This window comes from Colias eurytheme, chromosome 30 (genome assembly GCF_061535395.1).
Source record: "Colias eurytheme isolate Ceu_HAF_F1 chromosome 30, ilColEury1 Martin Lab GWU primary, whole genome shotgun sequence".
Classification (NCBI taxonomy): domain Eukaryota; kingdom Metazoa; phylum Arthropoda; class Insecta; order Lepidoptera; family Pieridae; genus Colias; species Colias eurytheme.
The window spans coordinates 2,908,041-2,932,200 of NC_143009.1; the positions used below are offsets into that span (position 1 = coordinate 2,908,041).

At 33.1% G+C, this 24,160-nt stretch overlaps 3 protein-coding genes across 4 annotated transcripts in view; 2 read left to right on the plus strand and 1 right to left on the minus strand.

The window, feature by feature from the left end:
• LOC149895746 (juvenile hormone esterase-like) overlaps positions 1-11,344 on the minus strand; it is a 32,416-nt gene extending 21,072 nt beyond the window's left edge. For both annotated transcript variants that reach the window (XM_090118477.1, XM_090118475.1), the window contains exon 1: positions 11,232-11,344. The gene's annotated coding sequence lies outside the window, so the exon portion shown is untranslated. The remainder of the gene's footprint in view (positions 1-11,231) is intronic.
• Positions 11,345-12,370: 1,026 nt separating this feature from the next.
• Positions 12,371-19,425, plus strand: LOC149895747 (uncharacterized). Its single transcript, XM_090118541.1, has 5 exons — positions 12,371-12,448; positions 13,095-14,351; positions 16,342-16,512; positions 17,588-17,745; positions 18,216-19,425. Exons 1-5 carry the CDS (start codon positions 12,377-12,379, stop codon positions 18,385-18,387), a joined length of 1,830 nt encoding a protein of 609 aa, XP_089974667.1. The 5' UTR covers positions 12,371-12,376; the 3' UTR covers positions 18,388-19,425.
• A 3,195-nt stretch (positions 19,426-22,620) lies between these two features.
• LOC149895748 (putative multidrug resistance-associated protein lethal(2)03659) overlaps positions 22,621-24,160 on the plus strand; it is a 55,877-nt gene continuing 54,337 nt past the window's right edge. Inside the window, exon 1 of the mRNA XM_090118468.1 lies at positions 22,621-22,765. The gene's annotated coding sequence lies outside the window, so the exon portion shown is untranslated. The remainder of the gene's footprint in view (positions 22,766-24,160) is intronic.

Sequence of the window (24,160 nt, forward strand, 5' to 3'; positions counted from 1 at the left end):
AAACGGTATAAGTAGGGTGTGATTAACGGTATAAGTTACCTTATCCATCATTTTAGGCAATCGCAAAGGAACTATTCGTCTCGAGTCAAAAGTACCCACGAACACAAAGACGTATGTGTAGTTATACTTTTTGAATAAAGACTTAATTCATTTTGTTCCATCAGTCCTAACACTATTTTAGTATAAACGCATTTGTGTCATTTTTCTAACATGAGCATAAAGGAACAACTCTTTTAGTGTCATTGGTTCAAGTGACGACATGAGACAGTTTGGCATTAATGCCGTGTTGCTATTGGTCTATTTGAATACTGCACGGAAACAACACACACTATTCCTTATTATTTTTAGATCGTTTTTTCAATAAATCTGCAACAACAAATCTTTATATTTTAAAAAAGGTATTTGTCAGTTAACTTGGGATACTAATATATTTCTATGGAAATTAACTATTTTTTGCAATAGATATGTGCATTTAATAATATTATACTCTTTGTTTATATAAATACAGAACGATAATTGAATCATCTAAAAAAAGCCAACAAAAATGTTAAACTTATAATATTTTCTTCTTATAATTGGGGAAGTTTTTAAAAAATAACTCGTTTTTAATCTTTTTTAAAAAAAATTATCTAACTATAATCAAGACAATAATACTATAGTCTATAATAGTCGCATAAAAAAAAAGTATTTATAACCAGTCTTGACAATTATGAATATTGTTTTCTCCGCATATAGCGTTTTAGCCACTGTGCTTTGGTAATTTGCCTTTTTTATAGGAAAAAAATCCGCAATATCGATACTTCTTTGGTCCTGCATTTTCGTAAACATTTTATGGATACTCTGGTACCACATATTTTGAAAAAATTGGGCTATTGTCACGTAGAGTCTCTTCAAAGTGCGTGCCACAAGTCGTATTTGCATCCAAGGCACCTTCAAATCTGTGCTTAATTTTTTCATAAAATCTTTGCGGCTCATTGTTTTTTCTTTATTTATCTACATTATTTTGATATTATATGATATCGAAATTGTTAAAATTCTATATCATGCCGTAAAATATCGCCACTGACCACCTATAACTTTTCCTGTATTAACTGAACATACAGGAATATGGTTTTCGGGCTTCTCTTATCTCTTTATAGTGCTTATATCCTCAATTTATACCACCATGACATTGTGGCGTTGCCACTTTTATTATCTATATTTTATTATCTCTGGCGTTCCGAAACGGAACGCACTTGATCGAATTTTAAATTGATTCGACGATTAATTTTCACTAAGACAATAGCTAATACGCAAAAGGCAATACGCAGTTGATACGTATTTAATACCAATACTCAATGATTGTCTCCTGCTAACCAGTACAGACTAGACTCGTTGTGGTGTCTGGTGAAACATTGTATAGCATTAACAACATATACTGTATTATTGAAAGATCGATTAAAGGTTTATTTTACAATCTACGACTTTCATTATACATGGGTAACAAAACCCCATAACATATTCGGTTTTACTCCGGACAACATCTTCAGCCACCCAATCCCCTTGCTTGAAGTCCAAATCCAGTGGAGGACAATAATCGTCATTTACTAAAATTGAAGGTTCTTCGTCCTAGTATAAAAGTTGTCTGGATCCCATTTTATACTCAATCTATAGTATAATACTATAGATATAATGTGAAACGTGACTTTGAAAAAAATTATTCAAATAAATCACAAAATAAAAATTTGAAACAATCAAGTTACGAAAAGCCCAATTATAGGTACGTCAAAATGACGCACAACATCCTCTTTACAACCAAATGGCGGGATTTACCGGGATGAGCCAACTATGTACTGCTAGGTCTCGACGGCTAATATGTTGGTTCTGGATTTTGCAGCGATTCGATGGTAAATAATATTATATAAAAGAGTTCATACGTCAAATTTACGTAGATTGGATTTCTAGGGTTAAATGCATAAATACCTAAATGTTGTTTTGTTTTTATTATCTAATAACGATAAAAAAACTCGTTGATTTCATTCGTTTTTCAAGCTACGTGCATAGTTTTTCCACTAAAATGCCTCAATTGAGTCATAATGTACACAAATTTCAAGCATAATAAGTCACATCATTTCTATAAAACCAAAACTGGCAATAATATAAGTCGTGTTGTGCTATTATGAACATAGTGCATATGGGCATAAGTCGTTATATTGCAAAGAGTAAAAAAAAAAATTATGTGAATACATTGAGTTATTCCATGAAGTACTCGTTCATAAGGCCACAACTACAGAAAAACACGAAAAAAGTATATTTATGGGGTTGTTACAATATGTGTTCATATGTAAAAATATAGTCTAACATCATATCTTACACATACAAGCTTAAAATTTTGAATTAATAAAGATTTAGTATTGATATATAATTTTTTGTCTCTCCTGAAAAGTGCTGTTTTTGAGTTATTCCCTTATTCACTGGAGACACAGAATGATCAGTTATAACCTGAATTGTAGAACTGCTGGCGTCACGCGATTTACAATTTGTGAGACTTTTCACCGTCGATTGATTGATTGACTTTGTTATTGGAGTTTCTTGACGGTTCGTCTCCATACTGCTTTCCGAATCGGTGGTAAATGTTAAAAATATGTTATGACGATTCAAAAGTGCTTCTAAAAGAAGTCCAATTGAATAAATAAATGTTTGAGTTTGACTTTTGAGTCGCAGAAATTCATTGACATAACGATAAATAAGTTTATAAACCGCCCCTTATTTTAGAGGAGATTAATAAAAGGATCGTCTTTCCTTTATCATTTGACCTCTTTTGTCTTTAAAAGAATAGCATTTCTCAAATTAAATTAATTTATTCAATACGGTTTAACTAGGTTTGGTTTAACGTAGTTTGACAAGGAAAAGGAAAAACTAATGACGTAAAAAAAGTACCTATTTACTAAAATAAAGTGTCATATAACATACTAGCTTTCCGCCTGCGGCTTCGCCCGCGTTTTCAAAGAAAAACCCGCATAGTTCCCGTTCCCGTGGGATTTCCGGGATAAAACCTAGCCTATGTTACTCGTGGATAATGTAGCTTTCGAATGGTGAAAGAATTTTTAAAATCGGTCCAGTAGTTTATGAGCCTATTCATTACAATCAAACAAACAAACAAAGTTTTCCTCTTTATAATATTAGTGTAGATGTAGATTGGAATCGGTTCAGCCGTTCTCGAGTTATGCGCTTACCAACACATTTTGCGATTCATTTTTATATATAAGATGAAGGGTCTTGAAGTTATCGACTAGACAGACTACAGAAACCTTTTAGGGTTGTAATTCTAGACTTGGGCTAATAGCTCGTAAGATAATAGCCTAATCAATTAGGGGACATTGATATGGCCACGTCAAAACGATCAAACTACACGTTGTTTACTTTACTATGTGTTACATTGTGTACGACGTGATTATTTTGGTAGAATGTTGACTTAGGTAGAAAAATTGCTCTGAGCGACGAAGACGATTAACTCCGAAACATAAAAAACAATGAAATTATTGTATTGTCATCATACATCTATATTATATAAAACTCAAAGGTGACTGATATAGTGATCTATCAACGCACAGCCACAGCCCAAACCACTGGACGTATCGGGCTAAAATTTGACATGCAGGTAGATGTTAGGACGTAGGCATCCGCTAAGAAAGGATTTCCCGAAATTCTTGCGGGAACGGGGAAAAACGGGGATGCACGTACAAAGTCGTGGGCGGAAGCTAGTCTTTTATAAGTGTACAAAATTGAATTAAATCTTTTAACGTGGGTCAAAATTTAGCCTAAAGGAGTCAGTTACAATGTTACATACAAACATACAGGTGAAGCAAATAAAAGCGTGGTAAATGACACATATTATATTAATAACTAGCGGTCCGCCCCGGCTTCGCCCGTGGTACATATTAACGTTTTCTCTACATTAAAACCATCCTCGTACTTCAAGGAATATAATAAAAAAAGAATTATCGAAATCGGTTCAGCCGTTCTCGAGTTATGCGCTTACCAACACATTTTGCGATTCATTTTTATATATAAGATTTATGTAACACATAGATACTTCTGAAGAGCTAAATCGTGGTTTTAGTTCGTCAAATTCACATATTTTTATTACATAGTAACTTGCTATTCCTTATCTTGTCTGAGTAAGTAATTATAACGTTTTAATTTTATGTTTATTCAAGCTTCTTTCGTCATTTACTGCAAGGTGTTACCTTGAATTACATGCAGTGTTTTTACTAGGTTTTTGCAATATAAACTTTATCATTGTCGAATCGATGTAAGAACTGACAATATGTCTCGACTTTAGATACGATTTAATTTGATACTACTAACTATATAAATTATAAAACAGATGAGTTTGTTAGTTTGTTTGATCGTGTTTATATCAGGAACAACCGGACCGATTTCAAAAATAGAACCGCTTGTACGTTTTTGCCACTGAAAGAAACTGTCCATAAAGAGTGTTTTATTTAATATATTTATCTGTTTTATAGAACGTAGGTTTATAAACCAACTAGCGGTCCGCCCCGGCTTCGCCCGTGGTACATATTTCGCAATAAAAAGTAGCCTATGTCCTTTCTCGGGCATCAAAATATCTCCATACCAAATTTCATGCAAATTGGTTCAGTAGTTTAGGCGTGATTGAGTAACAGACAGACAGACAGAGTTACTTTCGCATTTATAATAATATAGTATGGATAATATTTATTTTCCAATAGGACTTAATATTGCAAGATGGAATTACAAAAATGTATCCAATAGAAATTCGCACCCACGCGTCGAGAAGGAATCTAAATCTATATCCGGTTGCTAGGGGCAACCATTACGTCTTAGTCTAGCCCAACTGATCGCCTACTTGCCCGTATTTATTGATTAGTGAAGGTGTGAAAGCAAATTACGTAATACAAAACGCCCAAGGTCATTGCTTTTCTTAACGAGATGGCAATCTTCAAAAGAGACAGTATCTTTAGCTTTCGGGATAGAACTTATCTTTTGGTATAAGGTGGGCCAAGTCAGTGTTAGGTGTTATGTAGTCCAAAGTCTATATTACGTCATAGTACACTAACTATACGATATACGATATGTAGAAGCAAAACACCTTAGTTTCACCATTTATTTATTTAAATTAAATACACATAACAGGTTACAATCTTGCCGGGCCCATAGGCGACATATCAATTTCGGGAGCAGATCGCAACCCAACAAAATGTGTACAATTACTACCACAATGAGATACAGCTTACAGTTATTTAAAGCGTGTTACAATAAATTCATAATTAAAAATTCAATAATTAAATATTAGATAGACAATTAAAATAATGGTTTCTCATACAATAACAACAAATCTTACAAAATTACACAACTAGGACATCATTTCACTATTTGACAAACATGTTCTTTGAATATGTTTAGTCGATGATCAAATATATCAAAATCGGGAAATTTTTTGGATACATCATTGTATAAACGGCAGAAACGAGATAAAGGGTTTTAAACAGATAATACCATTTAAACAGATAATATCACTAGGGTGTAGGTTTTTAAGATGCCACTATTGTATCTTAAAAAGCTCAAAATTGCTTCCATCGTTACTATATCCCGAAGCTCGTTAGCTAAGCCGTTAGAGCATCCATTTATTTGTTTATTGGACTATATCCTTTCTCTTATTTTATATGCGACTAGTTTCCGCCCACGACTTTGTACGTGCATCCCCGTTTTTCTCCGTTCCCGCAAGAATTTCGGGAAATCCTTTCTTAGCGGATGCCTACGTCCTAACATCTACCTGCATGCCAAATTTCATCCCGATATGTCCAGTGGTTTGGGCACTATATCAGTCACCTTTGAGTTTTATATATATAGATAGATGTGTGTTTGTCTGTCTTTCACGTAAGAACGTAGCGATTATGATATGATTTTTGTCTAGAGATAGTTAGCAGGATAGAGAGTGATAGGCTACTTTTCTTTGATGAAAAATTTCATTGCTATTGGAATTTCTTTTGACTACAGAGACTATAAGCTACTTTCAAGATAAAAACATTACTGCTCGACTAATTAAGAAGGTTGTGCCACACTCAAAACTGTACTACACTTAACGGTTATTTAAAACAGTCGAGTTTTATTCACATAATTTAGAAAGCTCGTAATAAGCATTTTATTTTCTATATAATAAAAAAGTCGGGCGAAAAGTGAAGGTGTGTAAATATCTCATGAGGTGAAGGAGAAAGTAATACGAATATGAAATGATATTGACTTATTGGTGTTTAATTTTAATTTGTTGGGTTCACAAAAAATGTGGTGTATTCATATGTAAACATTTGAATACCTGAATGATTATAATTAAAATTATTTAATCTGTGTGTGTCAAGTGTTTGTGAAAAAAGGGGAAAGACGGTCAAAGTTACTAACCAAAAATGTAGCACTAATAATTGTTTTCAGCAAAATGAAAATGGGAAAAATGATTCGACTTCTAATAAGCAACCTACTTGATTTTAGAATATTCCTATCAAACCTAACATACTAAACTTCAAGAGGAGCGTCCACCCCGGTTTACTTGTTAATTTCCGCTCCATATGTCGCATGTAATATCCGGCCTAATATAATTTTATCATTGAATCGATTTTGTAAACATTAACAGATGTTTAGAATAGGTAGTTTATTGTTCGGGGAAAAGTTAATAAATATAATTTTAATTCACTACAATACTAGGGTCATTGCGCCTGTTCGCGTCCACATGCCTATTCGCGTCCATTTTGCGGATATCTTGTAGAAAATTCACGAAAATAAGTATACTTTAAGTAAAATTGTAATAAGAAAACATTTCCGATAATACCTCAATGTATAAGAGACATGCACACATATTCAAAATATACCTGCGCACCGCCTTTCCTATTTAAAAAAAATATTTAATTTTGGTTATTAAACGAGAGAGCTAAAACGCGCGGGATATTGAGAAAAAAATAGTGCGCAGTGTCGCGTTTGACGGTAAGTATCTTATTGTTAAATGTGAATTTTTGAATATGTAACTGTTTCTTTACTTTGCTAACAAAACATGGAATAGTATGGATTATAAATCAGCTTATTTCTTTTACAATTAATAGCTAAAATAAGGTGGACGCGAATTACTACACCGAATTTGTACAACTTCCATTTTGCGTCCACGGTGGGCGCAAACTATACCTATAGTGCATAACAATAGAACATATTGCGTCCACATTGTTTTTCATTAAGTAGCAATGAATTGTTTGTTAAAATATGTAATTTAAAATAGATTGTAAATTTTTGACTAAGACTACAAGTTGATAATTTAAATTTTCATTCAAATTAGCAAATTTTTATGCAATTTTTTTCATTTTAAAATGGGTTTTCTAAGAATGAGACTAGTATCTTTGAGAATGAAAATCAATAAGTCTGTGGTTAAGAAAATAATATAAACAAAAAAGAAATTTAATTCATTAGAAACTAAAAATAGGGTAGGTAGGTAATCTTAATAGAACTGATTATTATTTATTTACATAACGTAACTTTGTTTTTTGTTAATTTTTGGTTCTATTAATGATGAGAAGATAAATATAAATAAGTTTTTCCAGTTTCCTTACAGTGAATTTTATTAATAATAATGTTGATTTTAGGGTTCCGAACCTCAAAAGGAAAAACCGGAATCCTTGTAGGATCACTTTGATATCCGTTCGTCTATATGTCCGTCTGCCGGTCTGTCTTTCTGTCAAAACCCTTTTTCTCAGTAACGCGTTGAGATATAAAGCTGAAATTTATATTGAATACTCAAGTCTACGGTCCCTTGAAGCAGTGAAAAAATCAAACTTATAAGCCAAAGCAATCAGAAGATACAGCCGTTTATGCTGCAAATTTTCGCAAATTTCGACATTCGCAAGGGAATCAAAACCTACAGGGTACTTTACGTGAACACAGACACTTGAAGTTTGTTACGAAGCAACGTCTTATAGCACAAATAAGGGAAACATTGAAAAAATAATCATTTACAGTTAAAACATATTATGAAAAAAAACAGTTTATACAGGAACCCTCGGTGTGCGAGTCCCACTCGCATTTGGCCGGTTTTTATTAAATAACTATATTCGTAAATAAATAATTTATTAAAATATAATTTTTATTTGCATTTATCTGATAAAATATCACCCAATACACTCTTAATTCTTTTTCTAAGCTGGTGGACGCGAACTGGTCCACGGGTGGACGCAAACTGGAATTTTTGGACGCGAACTGGGTAAAACGCCTAATTCTGCTATTTGTCTAGATAAATAAAAACCACATGATATTTCCAAAACAATTTAAAGTAAATCTTAAAATAGACTATGTAATGATCACGTTACATAAATTTTGCGTTGAAATTAGTTCTGGAACATTTTTATTTTCTCCTTCAAACTTTCCAACTGCACTAAGTGGACGCGAACAGGCGCAATGACCCTAGTTCACTACCATGGCTGGTCATTGCGATCATAATGTGAATTTGCCAGTCAATTCAATTCACAGCGTAAACTGTCTGGAAATAAGTCATAATACGGCCCCAGTTCGGAATGTCACTTCTGCCGAGAAAAATTGGCAAGAAACTCGATAGCACCCCTTTTTAATATAAGGTCAGGTGCAGGGCCTAGTGAACATTATGTGTCCTAGAACCTAGGTCATTCGCTCAGCCTTACACGTACGAGAGATAAATAATGGAAATTTGAACAATATAGCGACGACCTTCGATTTTATTTAAAGCAGAACCCGTTTGTAATTACTCTTGCAGGCATCCATTGCATCGTATTTTATGTGCGTATCGATAAAGTTTAAGAAATGAACTTATTTTTGACGTATGATCGAAATAATGACCAGTCAAAATCTATCTCCATCTCTTTTCTAATCTATCTCTTTTTCTTTTATCTATATAATTTCCATTGACCAATTCGGCATTTTTCTTAGTTTTCGTAAAGGCAAACCGCGAACAAACCCGCGGCAAAATTAAGTAAGTATTTATAATTTTCTATAGCACATAAATTATGTGATAAGTTTATTACTGTAAAGTTTCATCCTAATCCGTCTAGCAGTTACCTATTTCGTGAAATAGAACAAAAATAGGTTCATAGATCCATCCATCCTCACAAACTTTCGCATTTATAATATTAGTAGGATATAGGTAGGTAATATGTATAGCCTATGATAATTAAGTTTCGTAGTAACGCTTAATGTTTAATTATTTGATTCCAGAAAAGGATGCGCTAAAGGAAAGAGACCAATGTCGTTGACGACTCATTGTTTAATGTTTATTTGAATAAATGAGTCATGTTTTGTATAAATAATATCCTACTAATCTTAATATATATAAATCTCGTGTCACAATGTTTGTCCTCAATGGACTCCTAAACCACTTAACCGATTATAATAAAATTCGCACACCATGTGCAGTTTGATTCAACTTGAGAGATAGGATAGTTTAAACATGTAGGTACCACGGGCGAAGTCGGGGCGGACCGCTAGTATAAAATATAAAGCTGAGGGTCAATGTGAGGATGCTTGAGGATTTACAAAATAACCACAGAATTGTTTTGAAATAGAAAACAAAACTGCGCTCATAAATTAGTCCTACTAATACCTAGGTAGGTATTATAAATGCGAAAGTTTGTGAGGATGTATGTGTGTGTGTTTGTTACTCTTTCACGCAAATACTACTGAACCGAATACAATGAAATTTTGCACACATATAGAGGGTAACTTGGATTAACACATAGGATAGGTTTTTCTCGAGAATCCCACGGGAATGGGAACTATGCGTTTCCTTTGAAAACGCGGGCGAAGACGCGGGCGAAAAGCTAGTGTACCTACCTAAAATATACACAAAACGTCTTCATGAACGATACACCTAGGTACCTTGGTAGGTATTATGATTTCGTAATCCTATAAAGATTATAATTTTAATTCTTTTAAGAAAAAATATCTAATAGGCACGTCACCTCAAAGTTATTAATGTTACCATCGATTTAATTATTATTGTACTACAGAACATAATAATACCTACTATGTAACTAGGTAGACAGTATAAAGATAGGGATGCTAAAAAGACTATCCGATGTTATATTATTAATCTTACTACTTACCTAGATCAATATCTTACTTAATATTATTAACGTGTTTTTTTAGCTTTATAAAATATTGTCTGTTTCTTTTTTTTACGTGTATTTACTTGGTGCTGAATAAAGTGTATTTATTTATTTATTATTATTTAACGTGAACGTTTCTGAGGATGGATGTATGTCTGTTCTTCTTTTATGCGAAGACTTTAGACTACTAAACGGAATTTGCTGATACTTGGCAGTGATGTAGCTTATGTACCATGTTATGTATGCTATAGAAATAGGTACTATAGCTTTTACCCGGGCCGCGGGTAAAACCGCGCGACACAGCGACAGTTAGACATGCACTTAGTTGTAATTTAAACTCAACTAAGTGCATAGACACAGGCCGAATTTACAATACAAGGAAATAGGTACATAAACATTTTTTCTTTTTATCTCACTGGCCACTAAGTACCTTATTGCAACGATTTTAGCCGAAAACTCTTTCTTATAAGAAATGTCTTTATTAGTATTTTTATCGCGTTATCTAAACATTATACATATTAGGAGCCAAATGGAGCTTACATATTCGAACACATGAGGTAATAATAATTTCTAGAGCTATATTAATTCTGACTCATAACTGATATTCCTTAAATAGAAATAAAAGATACATAGTGTGATTTATGTTTCCCCAAGGTCCGATAAACCTTATGAAGTCAATATTTATTTAACTTATAATATTAAATAGGTTTATTGACATATGGTGATAATAATTGTTAACAATTCATTAACATTATACGAATCTCTATGTACCTACTTTCTACGCAGACAAAATTAATCAATAATCGTATAAATAAAAAGCATTAATTATTAATATCAAGTAGGTATGATCACTGTACCACAAAACTCGTTCTGAGCTAAGATTTTATAAACTATTGAGTAGCATAAGCGCATGCACTACAAAACCTAAAAGTTGATAAAACAAAAGCATTTTAGCAAACCTGTTTTGCAAAAATCTCGCGATTTTGCGCGGCCGGCTTTTCATATTCTATCTTTTTTTCTACGACCACACTCATTTATAACAAGACAAATATAGAACTTACATGAAGTATGTGTAATTACATTTATTATTAAACTCACCTGTTTATCAATGACACAAATAAATTCGTAATTTAATTCACAAACGATTAAAACTGCAACTTCAGCACTCGTGACCTAGCGGGCATTAGCACCAGCAATGCAACCAACATGACATTTCAAATTTCAATGTCACAAATATTTTTGTTATGTTGGCATTCCGCAAAAAGTATTGCCAGAAGCAACCTTTTGTCGATGGTCCGTACAGAATATATTTGCAGCATATTGCATGCATTGTTCTTAAATATATAGGACGTTTGATTATTTGTAACTTTAATGTTAAGTTTATTTTGGGTAGATAATTTTTGAGCAAATGTTTCGTATAATTCGTGCTTAATTCGTGTATAATTCTCATTTACTTCTTGTAATTATTTCATGTGAACTTTACTCTAGATTCCATTTCATGCACAATAAAATTTATGAAATAGTTTCCTCAGAAACTGCTTAGAATAGAATAATTCATTTTCTCCGATTGAATATAAACACCTAATAAATAACGATAAAATTAGGTCTTAAGCTCAAAAACATTGAATCGTATATTTAGATTTTGAATGTATTTCAATATAAAATGAGGCTCAGACTGTTACCTTATTTTCAATACACAATAAATAAACAAATTTAATACTAGTTAATACTAGCCAAAATTAAAACATTACCAATTTTATTTATTTTTGATTTGAGTGACCATAGAGCACAAACAAAGTTTGAATTTTGAAAGTTTGAAAACAAACTTGAAGTTTGTCGGTTAACCGTCAAATTTAAATACAAATTATTTTCATGGCGTCATGGCATTGTATTGTTGTGCGGTTCTAATTGTATAATTTTTGCGTGTTATAACCATATTCTTGTGTTTTTGCAGTGACCAGCACGTTATAATAGTAAGAAGTAAATATATTTTAATAAATTACAAATATTTAAGTAACGAATTACTTTTTTCCCCTTACTAGAGTGATTGTGATTTTCGGCATAAATAATTTACTGCTTTTATGCATTTACTTCTACCCTTTATAATATACCCATTAAACTAAGATTAATTTAACCGAATTAAAATTTAACATGTTCCTATGTTCAAAGAAAACAAAATACAGTTTGAAATTAAAGATCTATTTATCTTATTGTATGTATAAATTTGTTTCAGTTTTGAAATCATGGCGTCTCAAGAATTTGTACAAAAGCTAAGGGAAGAACGGCTTGCTAAAGAAAAGGCTAGAATTCAAAAGGTATGATTGTTGTGTATTTTTAATAATATCTATATAAAGATTGAACATGTATAAACAAGTTTGAATGTCGGTGCATATCATAGCATTCTAGCTACACCACACTCTGATGCAACTAGAATGCTATTCATCTTTAAATTTCAAATATAGTTAATATAGTTTGTTAAGTGTTAAATATTTGTATTGTACGATGGGATTGTCATGGTCATTTAGGACAAAAATCCCTAAATAAAAAAAAATATGTTTAAACAAGTATATGAAACTTCTCTGGCCTTTCAACTGACCTGGATTATTATCACAAATATAAACAAAGACATTCAGATACACCTTAATCTAATAAGACCCTCATTGATGCATTTTTCCCTCCAAATATCAACATTTTCTTTAAATATTGAATACACAAGTGTATCTGCTATTCTGTTTATCAGTCTTAACAGTAACTGTTCTCTGTGTTAAGAAAAATGTTGGGATAAATAATGTACAAAATTGCGTTTAGATATTTAATTACTCATATTATTCTAAATTTAACTACTTAAAAATTAATATGAATCTACATAAAAACCCACACCACAGTAGCAACAGTAATATTCACAATACAGTAGCAACAGTAATATTCTATATTGCTTAAAAAGTTAAATTATCTTTTCAGCTTCGAGAACTGAACCTCAAAAAATATGGACACACTGAGCCAACATCGTCAACTGCAACTAATAATTCCACAACACTTCCTCTCAAATCTAAATCTACCACTTCCACACTAGTAAGGAATAATTCCAGCTGTAATCCTGTAAAAAATCAAAATAAAACACAGAAAAATCCAATATCTTCTAATAATACAGCAAAAAAGGCATTAACAGTACAAGACTTCAAAGTTGTTAAAAATAATTTACCACAACAGAACACTGTTCAAACACAATATAATGGCATGATTAAAAAACCAAATAATATACACACAAAAGATTCAGCAAATAAGCCAAATAATAACTTGGCTAAGCCAAAACCATCATGGAACAGCCGTTTAAGTGAAATGAAGAACAATAGAACTACCAAAAACCTTGCAAATACTTCTAAACTACAGAAAAGTATGTCTGTACCAGCAAGACCTGCTAAACCTAATGAGTCTAGACAAAGTTTGATTCCTAGAACTACAACTGTTCAGAATAATCGTGAATCTGTGTTCGAACGATTGTATAAGCCAAAGATAGTTCAGAAACCAACATTTGACGACGTTCAAAAACTCAGACACGATCCAAATTTCTTAAAGAAAGTTATAAGCGCGTCGAATTTAATCACAAATAGACGACACACAACATTTGAACCAAAATCAACTAAGGAGCCAATCAGGCGGTCGATCTCTGCAGTTCACTTGAAAAAGATAAGCAAATCCGAAATGAAGAACTGTATTCACAAATGGGCGTCCATCGGAGAGAAAATAGATGAAGCGAGCTTGAAAGATATCAATGAAGATGAGCATACCAATGAAGAAAAAGTTGTGTCCGCAGTTAAAAGTGAAAGAAAGAAAGTTAAGTTTCAAACACCGTTAAACAACCCAGAGGAGATGCTATCAAAACTAAATAAGTGGTTGCGTCTCCGCGGCAAAACGATCGACTCCTACCCCCATTTAAAATGTTTCGGCATCCCTCACAATGAAATAGAAATACCCAAATTCGATTACGACGATGAGAACAAGGAAAACATAGCGTTAGAACATGATAGTGATAATGAATCGTTCACCAAACTGAATTGTAAGGAACTAAGCGATATGGATAAATGGCGGAGCCCTAGTTGTGTCGATAGTGTGGACTTCAATGAAAGCTATCAGACAACTATGACGTCGGAGATATCGCCGCGTGAAGACGAATTACTGCTCGGTGCTTTGAACCATTTGACGGAACTATTGAAGCTTGTAAGTATTATTTGAACATTCTATAGAAGGGTAATATTGTAGATTTTTTTTTTGATTATCAAGTTTTGACGATGAGTTTGTTGTTATTTTTATTGAAACACTAGCGGTCCGCCCCGGCTTCGCCCGTGGTACATATGAAAAATAGATGTTGGCCGATTCTCAGACTTACCCGATATGCACAGAAAATTTCATGAGAATCGGTCCACCCGTTTCGGAGGAGTATGCAGACTAACATTGTGACACGAGAATTTTATATATATTGAAACATATAAAATGTTTAGACATTGTAGTCTTTATTTTATGGAATGATTCCTTCGATCCATTGTGAAAATTAAAAAAGGAAATAGAAAATTTCCATGTCATTCTTGCCTCTTACAAATTTGTGAATTGTATGTTAAGGTCAGGAACAATTTATTTATTCATGATCACGCTAATAACATATACTAACTAAAGATAGTTTATCTATCAGTTAAAATAACAAATAATGTTTGAAAATAAAAATATACATCAAGAACTGTCAGATTCGCTTAGAAAATCATTAAATACATTATTCGCCAAATTGCTTCGTTTTTCATAAATTTCAATTATTTCGTAAATTAAAGGGTTACAACTGGGAAGACTGCGCACGTTGTCTACGCACAATCCGCGATAGAGATCACAGGGCATTATTCGCCAAATTGCTGCGTTTTTCATAAATTTCCCTTTTTTCCTATATTATTATTAGGGCTACAACTGGGAGGACTGCGCACGTTGGCTACGTACAATCCGCGATAGAGATCACAGGGCATTATTCGCCAAATTGCTGCGTTTTTCATAAATTTCTCTTTTTTCCTATATTATTATTAAGGCTACAACTGGGAGGACTGCGCACGTTGTCTACGCACAATCCGCGATAGAGATCACAGGGCATTATTCGCCAAATTGCTGCGTTTTTCATAAATTTCCCTTTTTTCCTATATTATTATTAGGGCTACAACTGGGAGGACTGCGCACGTTGGCTACGCACAATCCGCGATAGAGATCACAGGGCATTATTCGCCAAATTGCTGCGTTTTTCATAAATTTCCCTTTTTTCCTATATTATTATTAGGGCTACAACTGGGAGGACTGCGCACGTTGGCTACGCACAATCCGCGATAGAGATCACAGGACATTATTCGCCAAATTGCTGCATTTTTCATAAATTTCCCTTTTTTCCTATATTATTATTAGGGCTACAACTGGGAGGACTGCGCACGTTGGCTACGCACAATCCGCGATAGAGATCACAGGGCATTATTCGCCAAATTGCTGCGTTTTTCATAAATTTCTCTTTTTTCCTATATTATTATTAAGGCTACAACTGGGAGGACTGCGCACGTTGTCTACGCACAATCCGCGATAGAGATCACAGGGCATTATTCGCCAAATTGCTGCGTTTTTCATAAATTTCCCTTTTTTCCTATATTATTATTAGGGCTACAACTGGGAGGACTGCGCACGTTGGCTACGCACAATCCGCGATAGAGATCACAGGGCATTATTCGCCAAATTGCTGCGTTTTTCATAAATTTCCCTTTTTTCCTATATTATTATTAGGGCTACAACTGGGAGGACTGCGCACGTTGGCTACGCACAATCCGCGATAGAGATCACAGGGCATTATTCGCCAAATTGCTGCGTTTTTCATAAATTTCCCTTTTTTCCTATATTATTATTAGGGCTACAACTGGGAAGACTGCGCACGTTGGCTACGCACAATCCGCGATAGATATCACAGCCCCCCTAGACAAGTGTCTTTCTATTAGCGTAAAGTTGAATAGAATAGATTATGAATGTATGAGATTGACGTAATCAATCGTCGTCGTCGTCGTAATCAAACGTCAATCTCATACATTCATAATCTATTCTATTGAACTTTACGCTAATAGAAAGCCACTTGTCTAGGGGGGCTAGGCATTATTCGCCAAATTGTTTCGTTTTTCATAAACAATTATTTCCTATACTAAAGGGTTACAACTGGGAAGACTGCGCACGTTGGCTACGCACAATCCGCGATAGATATAACAGGGCACAAGAAACAGCCGCGTACTGGGAGTGCAGAGCCCTACTCGAGGAGAGACGGGGAGATTTACCAGCGTCCATGCAATGTTGGGAGCAGGCTGTTTGTAAGGGAGCGGAGGTGTGTTTAACTTATTTATTATTGAAGTGAAAACTTCTTTAGCGGTGTTGGGTATAAAATCTTAAACTCGCGTCAGGACACGTGGCCTGATCGAAAAAGCGTAAGACGGATGGATATCAAACATGCTCAATGTTAATAATCAAGTTTTCACTTCTGCCGGCACTCCCGGAGTTCAACCCGTCTTTTTAAATTCTTTTAGATTTTTAGTTAAATTTCTCTCATATATATTTTTTTTTTGCAAAGAGTTTATTCTTTAAAGTCATCAAATTTTCGGCTAAAGTGATACTTGCATAGTATAGAATTGTTATAATATTCAGGTATATATATCTTGTATCAACGGACGGATAAATGTCTCCTGTAACACAGGACATTTCCTAGCATAGGAGACATTGTTCAAATATTGCAATTAATTGTACCTACAGCTACGGTTTATGTTTTACTTATATGTAAGTTATCCTATAATTGCATGTACATGTATATTTTTTGTTGTCAAATAAAGAATTTATTATTTTATTATTATTATTTTTTTTTACTAGATTTTCGCCCGCGTTTTCAAAGGAAAACCCGCATAGTTCCCGTTCCCGTGGGATTTCCAGGATAAAACCTATGTGTTAATCCAAGTTACCCCCTATATGTGTGCTAAATTTTATTATAATCGGTTCAGTAATTTATGCGTGAAAACTATACATACATACATCTAGACTAGCTGACTCATTAGATGTGGTCCTGACTTTGTCGTTTAAATAGCCGTTAAGATTTCTTATTTTTTTTTAGCACAAATTTCTTAAAGCAAGATCCTTCTCTTGACCTAAACGGACACAACAAAAGAAGAATTATTGAAATTGGTTCGGTTGAATAGGTCATAAAGTGTATAGGCACTTGCAATTTTTTTTCTTTCTGTGTCTATCAGCTTCTAAGGTTTGCTTTGAATGGCTCACTTAGAGTTGATATTTTTAATTATCACTTAATAATCATTAAGTTAACAACAAAAAAAACTTCCACTAAATCTTACCTGTTACAATATTCCCGAGTAACAGACAAACGAACGTACAAACTAAATCTTACCTAATTTCAGAGTTCTGTAGCCGAAGCTAGTCTGGACCAACTGCTAGACAAGTTCATGCAACTGAAAATAAATCCTAGTTCAGGGAAGAAGAATGTGGATGCGAAATTGGTGGATGCCAAAAATGTATTCAAGAGCACGCTGATACGATTCGCAATACAGGAGGCGAAGTGAGTTTTGTTTGTTTGTATGTTTGTGTGTGTGGAGGTGCTTTTTTTAATACTACTGCCATTGATTAGCATTTTCTACTATCTTTACCACTACTACTATTTTAGTAGTTAAGATAGCAGAAGCTTTCTACAATTTTTCTACTATGTACTTACTACTACTAAATAGCAGTAAATATGTGTTCAAAATTTTATAATCATCATGATTTCCTACAACTGCACAAACAGGCCAACTATAAAGGTTCAGGCCATGTTCTATTGAAATTATAATATAACATAATAAGTGAAGATAAATCATATTATAATTTTTTGAAGTGAATCTTCTTTTGATTTCAAGGTCGCATCATGTCAATACCGTCACGTCATGGTGACGGTATTGCCATGGCGACTTTGAATATTGCGAAAGAAGTTTCACTTCTGACACGTGTGTTAAGCACACACGCTCTTTTTTAATATGAAATCTTTGTTTCCAGGAACAATATGCCCAATATACCAAAAGTGACGGTTACTCCAGTACGCAGGAGCACACGACTCAGTTGTTACCAAAAACATACGCCGCTAAAACTGTTCAAGACTATACAACAAGCTATAGAATCGGAACATGCGGAATTTAGACCGAATAGGGCTATGGCTGGAACACCTTAAAACAATAATATAGACTAACAGCCTTGCTTATAAAAAGTTAAACAATGGATAAATTTCAACCATTTTCTACCATAGCTGTGTCCTGCTCTTGCTCACATGAAACGTCAATCATAAAAACAAGACAGGTTATTGCAGTAACTAATCCATTGCATAGCGAATCGGTAACATTTTATTAGTAAGACCGTAAATATATATGTTGCAGTCATCTGGCTAAATATGCTATTTGATTGAATGACCATTCAATGAACGTCAGTCACATAAAAATAAGCCAAGCGTTATATCCGCTCTTTTCAATGGGCAATGTTACAATCCGCTAACTAGTTGGACGTTGAGTGACGCTTGTTAAATCAACGTTCGACCTAGTCATTCAATTGAATGTCGTCGTTCAATGAACGCGCTAGTCATTCAATCAAATAGTAGATTCAACCAGATATCAGTGAATTCAAATATACGTAAATTCTAGCCAAAACTCAATTTTAGGGCATTAACATACAATAAACAAGACTCACAATCTCTAAAAAATTGTCCGAATCAAAAGTCTGCCCACGTGCATTAGGCAGAGTTTTGGAGTGATACTATATTTAAATAAGATAATAGACTTTGAACATTACTACCACGAAATAAGGTGCTTTCGACCATTAATAGGCGATTGTGAGGGTAGTTGTTTGTAGTATTGGTTGGAATTCTATGTATTATTGTACCAAGCGAAAGCCATTGAAAAAAAAACCGAAAGTGTTTCGGACACAATTAGTGTGGTGTATGTATGTGTTCTTATTATTTGAAAGACGTTCAGTAACATAATAATTATTGAAGTTTTATAAAATGTTTTGTTTTAATGTGGAAAATAAGTTTAAAACAATAATTAATATATTTTTTACCGTCTAAATTCTACAGGCTAGAATATGAAATTGAAATGGTATATTTATTTTAAAATTTAATTCTTTGTCTACTTAATATAATATTTATTTTCAGTAGGTATAAAATAATTTCCCTGTAAAGTAGGAAATTATCTGTGAAACTTGCTTTAGACTTGATAAATACACCAATGCTTTATTTCGTATTTTATCACAAATACTGTATATTATTAATTTATTATATTTTTTTCGCAATTTGAAGTCCAATTTTCTTGCTTTATTTCAATAGGGTTTCTAATAATGCTTTATTAGAGACCCTATTGAAATAATGCTTTATAAAAATCTTTGGCATTTTTTCTTTCTGCCGCCAAACTCTACCATCTGTCAACAAGTGTGTCATTGTACAGAAACAAAGTGATTTGCTGTGTAAATAAAAAAAGACATGTGGCACTCGGGGACTGCCGCGGTAAAGCTATTGCATGCTATGCCTTCAAGCCACACCTCCGCGCCCGTCCCCGTGGGGAGCGTGAGGTTTTTTTCGTTACGGAATTTCTGAATTCGGTCCCCGCGCTCAAGGCCCGCGATAGAAGCTATGCAATAGCTTAAAAAAATATTTATTTTCTAGTTTTGTTTTATGTTAATAATATAACAAAAACCTGTTTTGTGCATTGTTTCAGCACATTGACATCACGATTGATAACTTGATAATGTTTTTCTTTTTAAATTACCATTCATAATATTGTTACAACGAATAATCAACTAATTTTTTCTGACGATTTATTTTGTCTAAATAATTCTAAAAAGACTGACTTTTCTAAATGTTTTTCAAACTGCTATTAATTATATGCTATTAATTTCAATCTTTGCTATATTTTTAACCGATTTCCATTAAAGAAGCATGTTGTATTTTCCACTGTAGCCAAAATTTAATTCCTAAAATATCGTAAAAGACGATTTTTAGCTCAAAATGCTTGTAAATATGTTTATGCCTAATATATTTTTAATTATTGACGTGTCTTTAGTGATAATACACATTTAGTAACAAGGCTCTAAAATGTTGGAATTTATATGTTTTATGCAGTGGCCTTGGCTGGTCAACTAAGAGCCTATTGATAAAATATCTTTCGAATTTTTCTTTGATGTCTGTTCAGCAGTTTTTGTGGTATAGAATGATGGGCAAACATATAAAATAGAGTAATATATGGAAGTATGAATTATGTTATTATGCATGTTGTATTGTAAATAGCTTTAGTTTTAATGTTTTATAATCGTGTAGACGTAATTGTGTTTAACCAATTATGTAGTTTAAAGGCTATAAACATAGTATAAAGAGAACAAGTATAATATCTTCGAACAAAGGTACATCACGCCGTTTGTACGTACCACAGAACATATAAAAGAGATTAGAAAGGCATTGTAGGCGGGGCAGACGCGCCAAGGATATGAGCACTGCTCACATCATCATCATGCGTATGATTCGTTCCATTTTAAATCGCGTGATCGCGCGGCGCTATGATTGGCTAGATTTGAAATTGCAAATATGTGCGTAAGCGGACTTGCGTGGACTTGGCCACACCCACAGGCGACACCGGTTCTTATAGGAACGGCGAATTATTGCCATTCTAACCTCTTTTATATTATGTTCTGTGGTACGTACGCACACAACGCTGCTCGGTTCCTTCTCATGGACCGTTCTCGTGAGGACCGCGCTATTGCTGTGAGCAGTCCGTACTCGGTGGTTCATACAAATATTTAAAATATCAATGCGACAAGTAACAACCCTGCGTCTCGCGAGTTCAGAGGTATTGTGCGCTCCTAAACGCCGGGAGGCAGCCTACTTGTTCTCTTTACACTATGTTATAAAGTTAATAATTCAAAGATAAGATCCTATCATGATATATGAAAAGATATAAAATAGTTTTCATATAAATATCGATTATTTCGTATCAAATAACTAGAAACGAACGTAAAGAGACCGATTATTTAACAAAGCGGTAAATAGCCAATAGGCGATCATCGATTGCCGCGTTGCTATGACAACCATCCTGTCAAACGTTACAATAGCCAATAGGCGATCAGCTATAGCGAGGTTGATATGACTACCATTCTGTCAAATATTAATCATAACCATGCCTCGACAATTATTAAACGTTTCTAGTTATTTGGCGCCATAATTGTTCCTAATACGAATTCATGTAGTGTTCAAATGTGTTTTACTTCACGCGACATTTTAAAATTAAATAATACTTTGGATTTAAATCGTGGTTTATTCGTTATTTTGTTACTCAAAAACTCTTTGTTCATAATACCACAATATTACAATATGGAAATACTACCGTCATGTACTTGAGATAAAAAAAATCATGATTTAAAGCCATTGGAATTGTTTTTTTTCTAAGTTATTATTCTGTAAATATGCGTAACAAAGTGATTTTTGAAATCATTAGCTTATATAGCGTAGTTTTAATTAAGTTTTTCTTGTATTTTGTTTGATGTGCAATAAAATAATCATGAGTAAATAGTGTTTCATTTTGTATCTTCATTCTATGCAATTTAATATTATTAATTTAATTGAAGTGAATATCACTACATAGTATAGTAAGAGTATAGTATGTATAAAACAAAGTCGCTTTCTCTGTCCTTATGTCCCTGTAAAGCATAATCTTTTGATTTATACCTTGTAAATTGAAATATGTCCACGATAAAAACAAAAAAAGTTTGGAAAATCCAAAAGTGCACGACTCATAATGCTCATTTAATCATGAAATATAAAAAAAATAATATATATATATAGATATACACTATACAGTGAACAGTCTTGTAGTTTTCGTTTTTTATTAATTGCAATTAAACGACACTGAATTAATTAATCATTCGCATTCAGTGACCTACAATTGTCGATTAGAATATTTAAAAAAAAAATTAACATGATGGATTTTTTCACAAGTTATAGTGTTTTCAGGTTTCACACATGACGGACAGGAAAATTTTTTGACCTATTTCGGTGTTTTTTTCCAATTCTATTGAAGTAAATCAATTTTTAAAAAGTATGGGATTAATCTCTATTAAATTATCTCGACAATAGTATGCAAAATATCTTGATTCCGTGAACGAACAAGGCTATAATAATAAGAATAGCTGCAAAAATGAGGCGAAAAAATTTTTCGATCGTAAAGCACTCTCTGATGCTTCGCATCATGAGTCGTGCAATTAAAACTCCAAGAGGTGTTTGAATCAAACAATTTACAGTCATGGCCGTATCTCTGTCTACGGTCTTGGCAAATCATTACATTCTGTTGTCTATGAATGTTCCTTTTGACTTTTGAAGTTTTGGGATTCTCTGTAGTCTATGATTCTTCATAAGTTGAAAGGTGTCAGTGTGAGTGGACGTGTGTTTTTTACAACTTGCGTCATTAATTTTACCTGAAAAATCGAGTTATTCGTTGTTTTATTTTAATATTGTATATTATAATAATAGTTATCGGCTGAATTTTAAAATAGTGTTCCCCAGGATTTTGTACTAGGTAAGCGCTTCGTTCTATTGTATTGTTCGTTTTTAAAATTTGGAAAACTTTACGAATATTCGACTACAGATTTTATTATGTATATTAATATTAAAATAATGGGGAATATAATTATAATCAGGTTATATACAAAATTGTTACGAGTAATTATAGTTTAATTTATTATGTGTAATGTGAACAAAGCCAATGAACAAAAAATTGCTACTTTGTTGGTATGAATAAAAATATTATTCTAAAATTGTAGGTTACCTGCGTTACAAAAAAAGATAATAAGTGCAGAAACAAAGAACATTATATTATTCTAAATGCAGCTGAACATACATAATGTATTTAAATCTATTGTTGCAGAAAAGTTTACATTGTTGATTTTACATGTTATGCCAATTTACTGCGAATATACTTGCGTTTTACTTTTGAATATTTCTAAGTTATAGTTCTATATTCACTTTGTTCTCAATATAGTAATAGTAGTCGTACATACTTAATTAAGTATATTTTAATTATTAACGATAATGCAACCAACTTAAAAACTCGTTAGGTTAATTAGGTACCTACCTAGGTACCTAACAATTACGATTTTCGATATTTACGAGTTTTAGGTAGGTATGTGATTTATTTATAATCTGACACCTGAGTAAGTATCTTTCAATAGGTAAATGATTCAAATAGGTACTTTTAGATTATCGTAAATTTCAATATTGGGATTTGGGGTGAAGCCAAGACAAACTGAAGAAGGTTGAGGTTAGGAGAACCAAGAACGTTATGGTGTTTTGCTACTAATTTGTTTGTGCCAAGAAAAAAACGAGTCTCATTTTGCCTAGAGGACTATAAGATAATTTATACGGTCTACCTATCAAATTGACAAAATATCGTCTACACCGGTCAGTACTCAGTAGGTATACTTGCGCACACGCACTAAAAACATGACAGACGTGTGATTGAAATAAAATAAAATACTTAATAAAAAATAACATCTGTTGCTAAGCGTAAAACTCGAGAACGGATCTATCAATTTGACAATTTTTTTTATAAGTTTTTGTTTAGTCACAAGAATGGTACTTGTGGAAAGGAAATAGGTACCTACTACCTACCTACTTAAAAGGGGCAATAGGGCAGCTAGTAAAAGTAGTGAAAAAAATAAATAAAAATACGTATGAGTAGATAGGTAGTAATATTATTTACGATTCTCCGCCCACCACATTTTGATCTCATGTCGTCCTGATAAAACATTATATAGCATAGGTATAAAGTTATTTCAGAGTACTATATTAAGTAGGTAGGTATACCTAATTTCACACATATACCTACCTACCTATAAGTCCGATTTTGCAAGGAATAAAAACAAAAATAATCATACAGGTAGGTGTACAGCCGAACAGGTGGTACATTTCCATT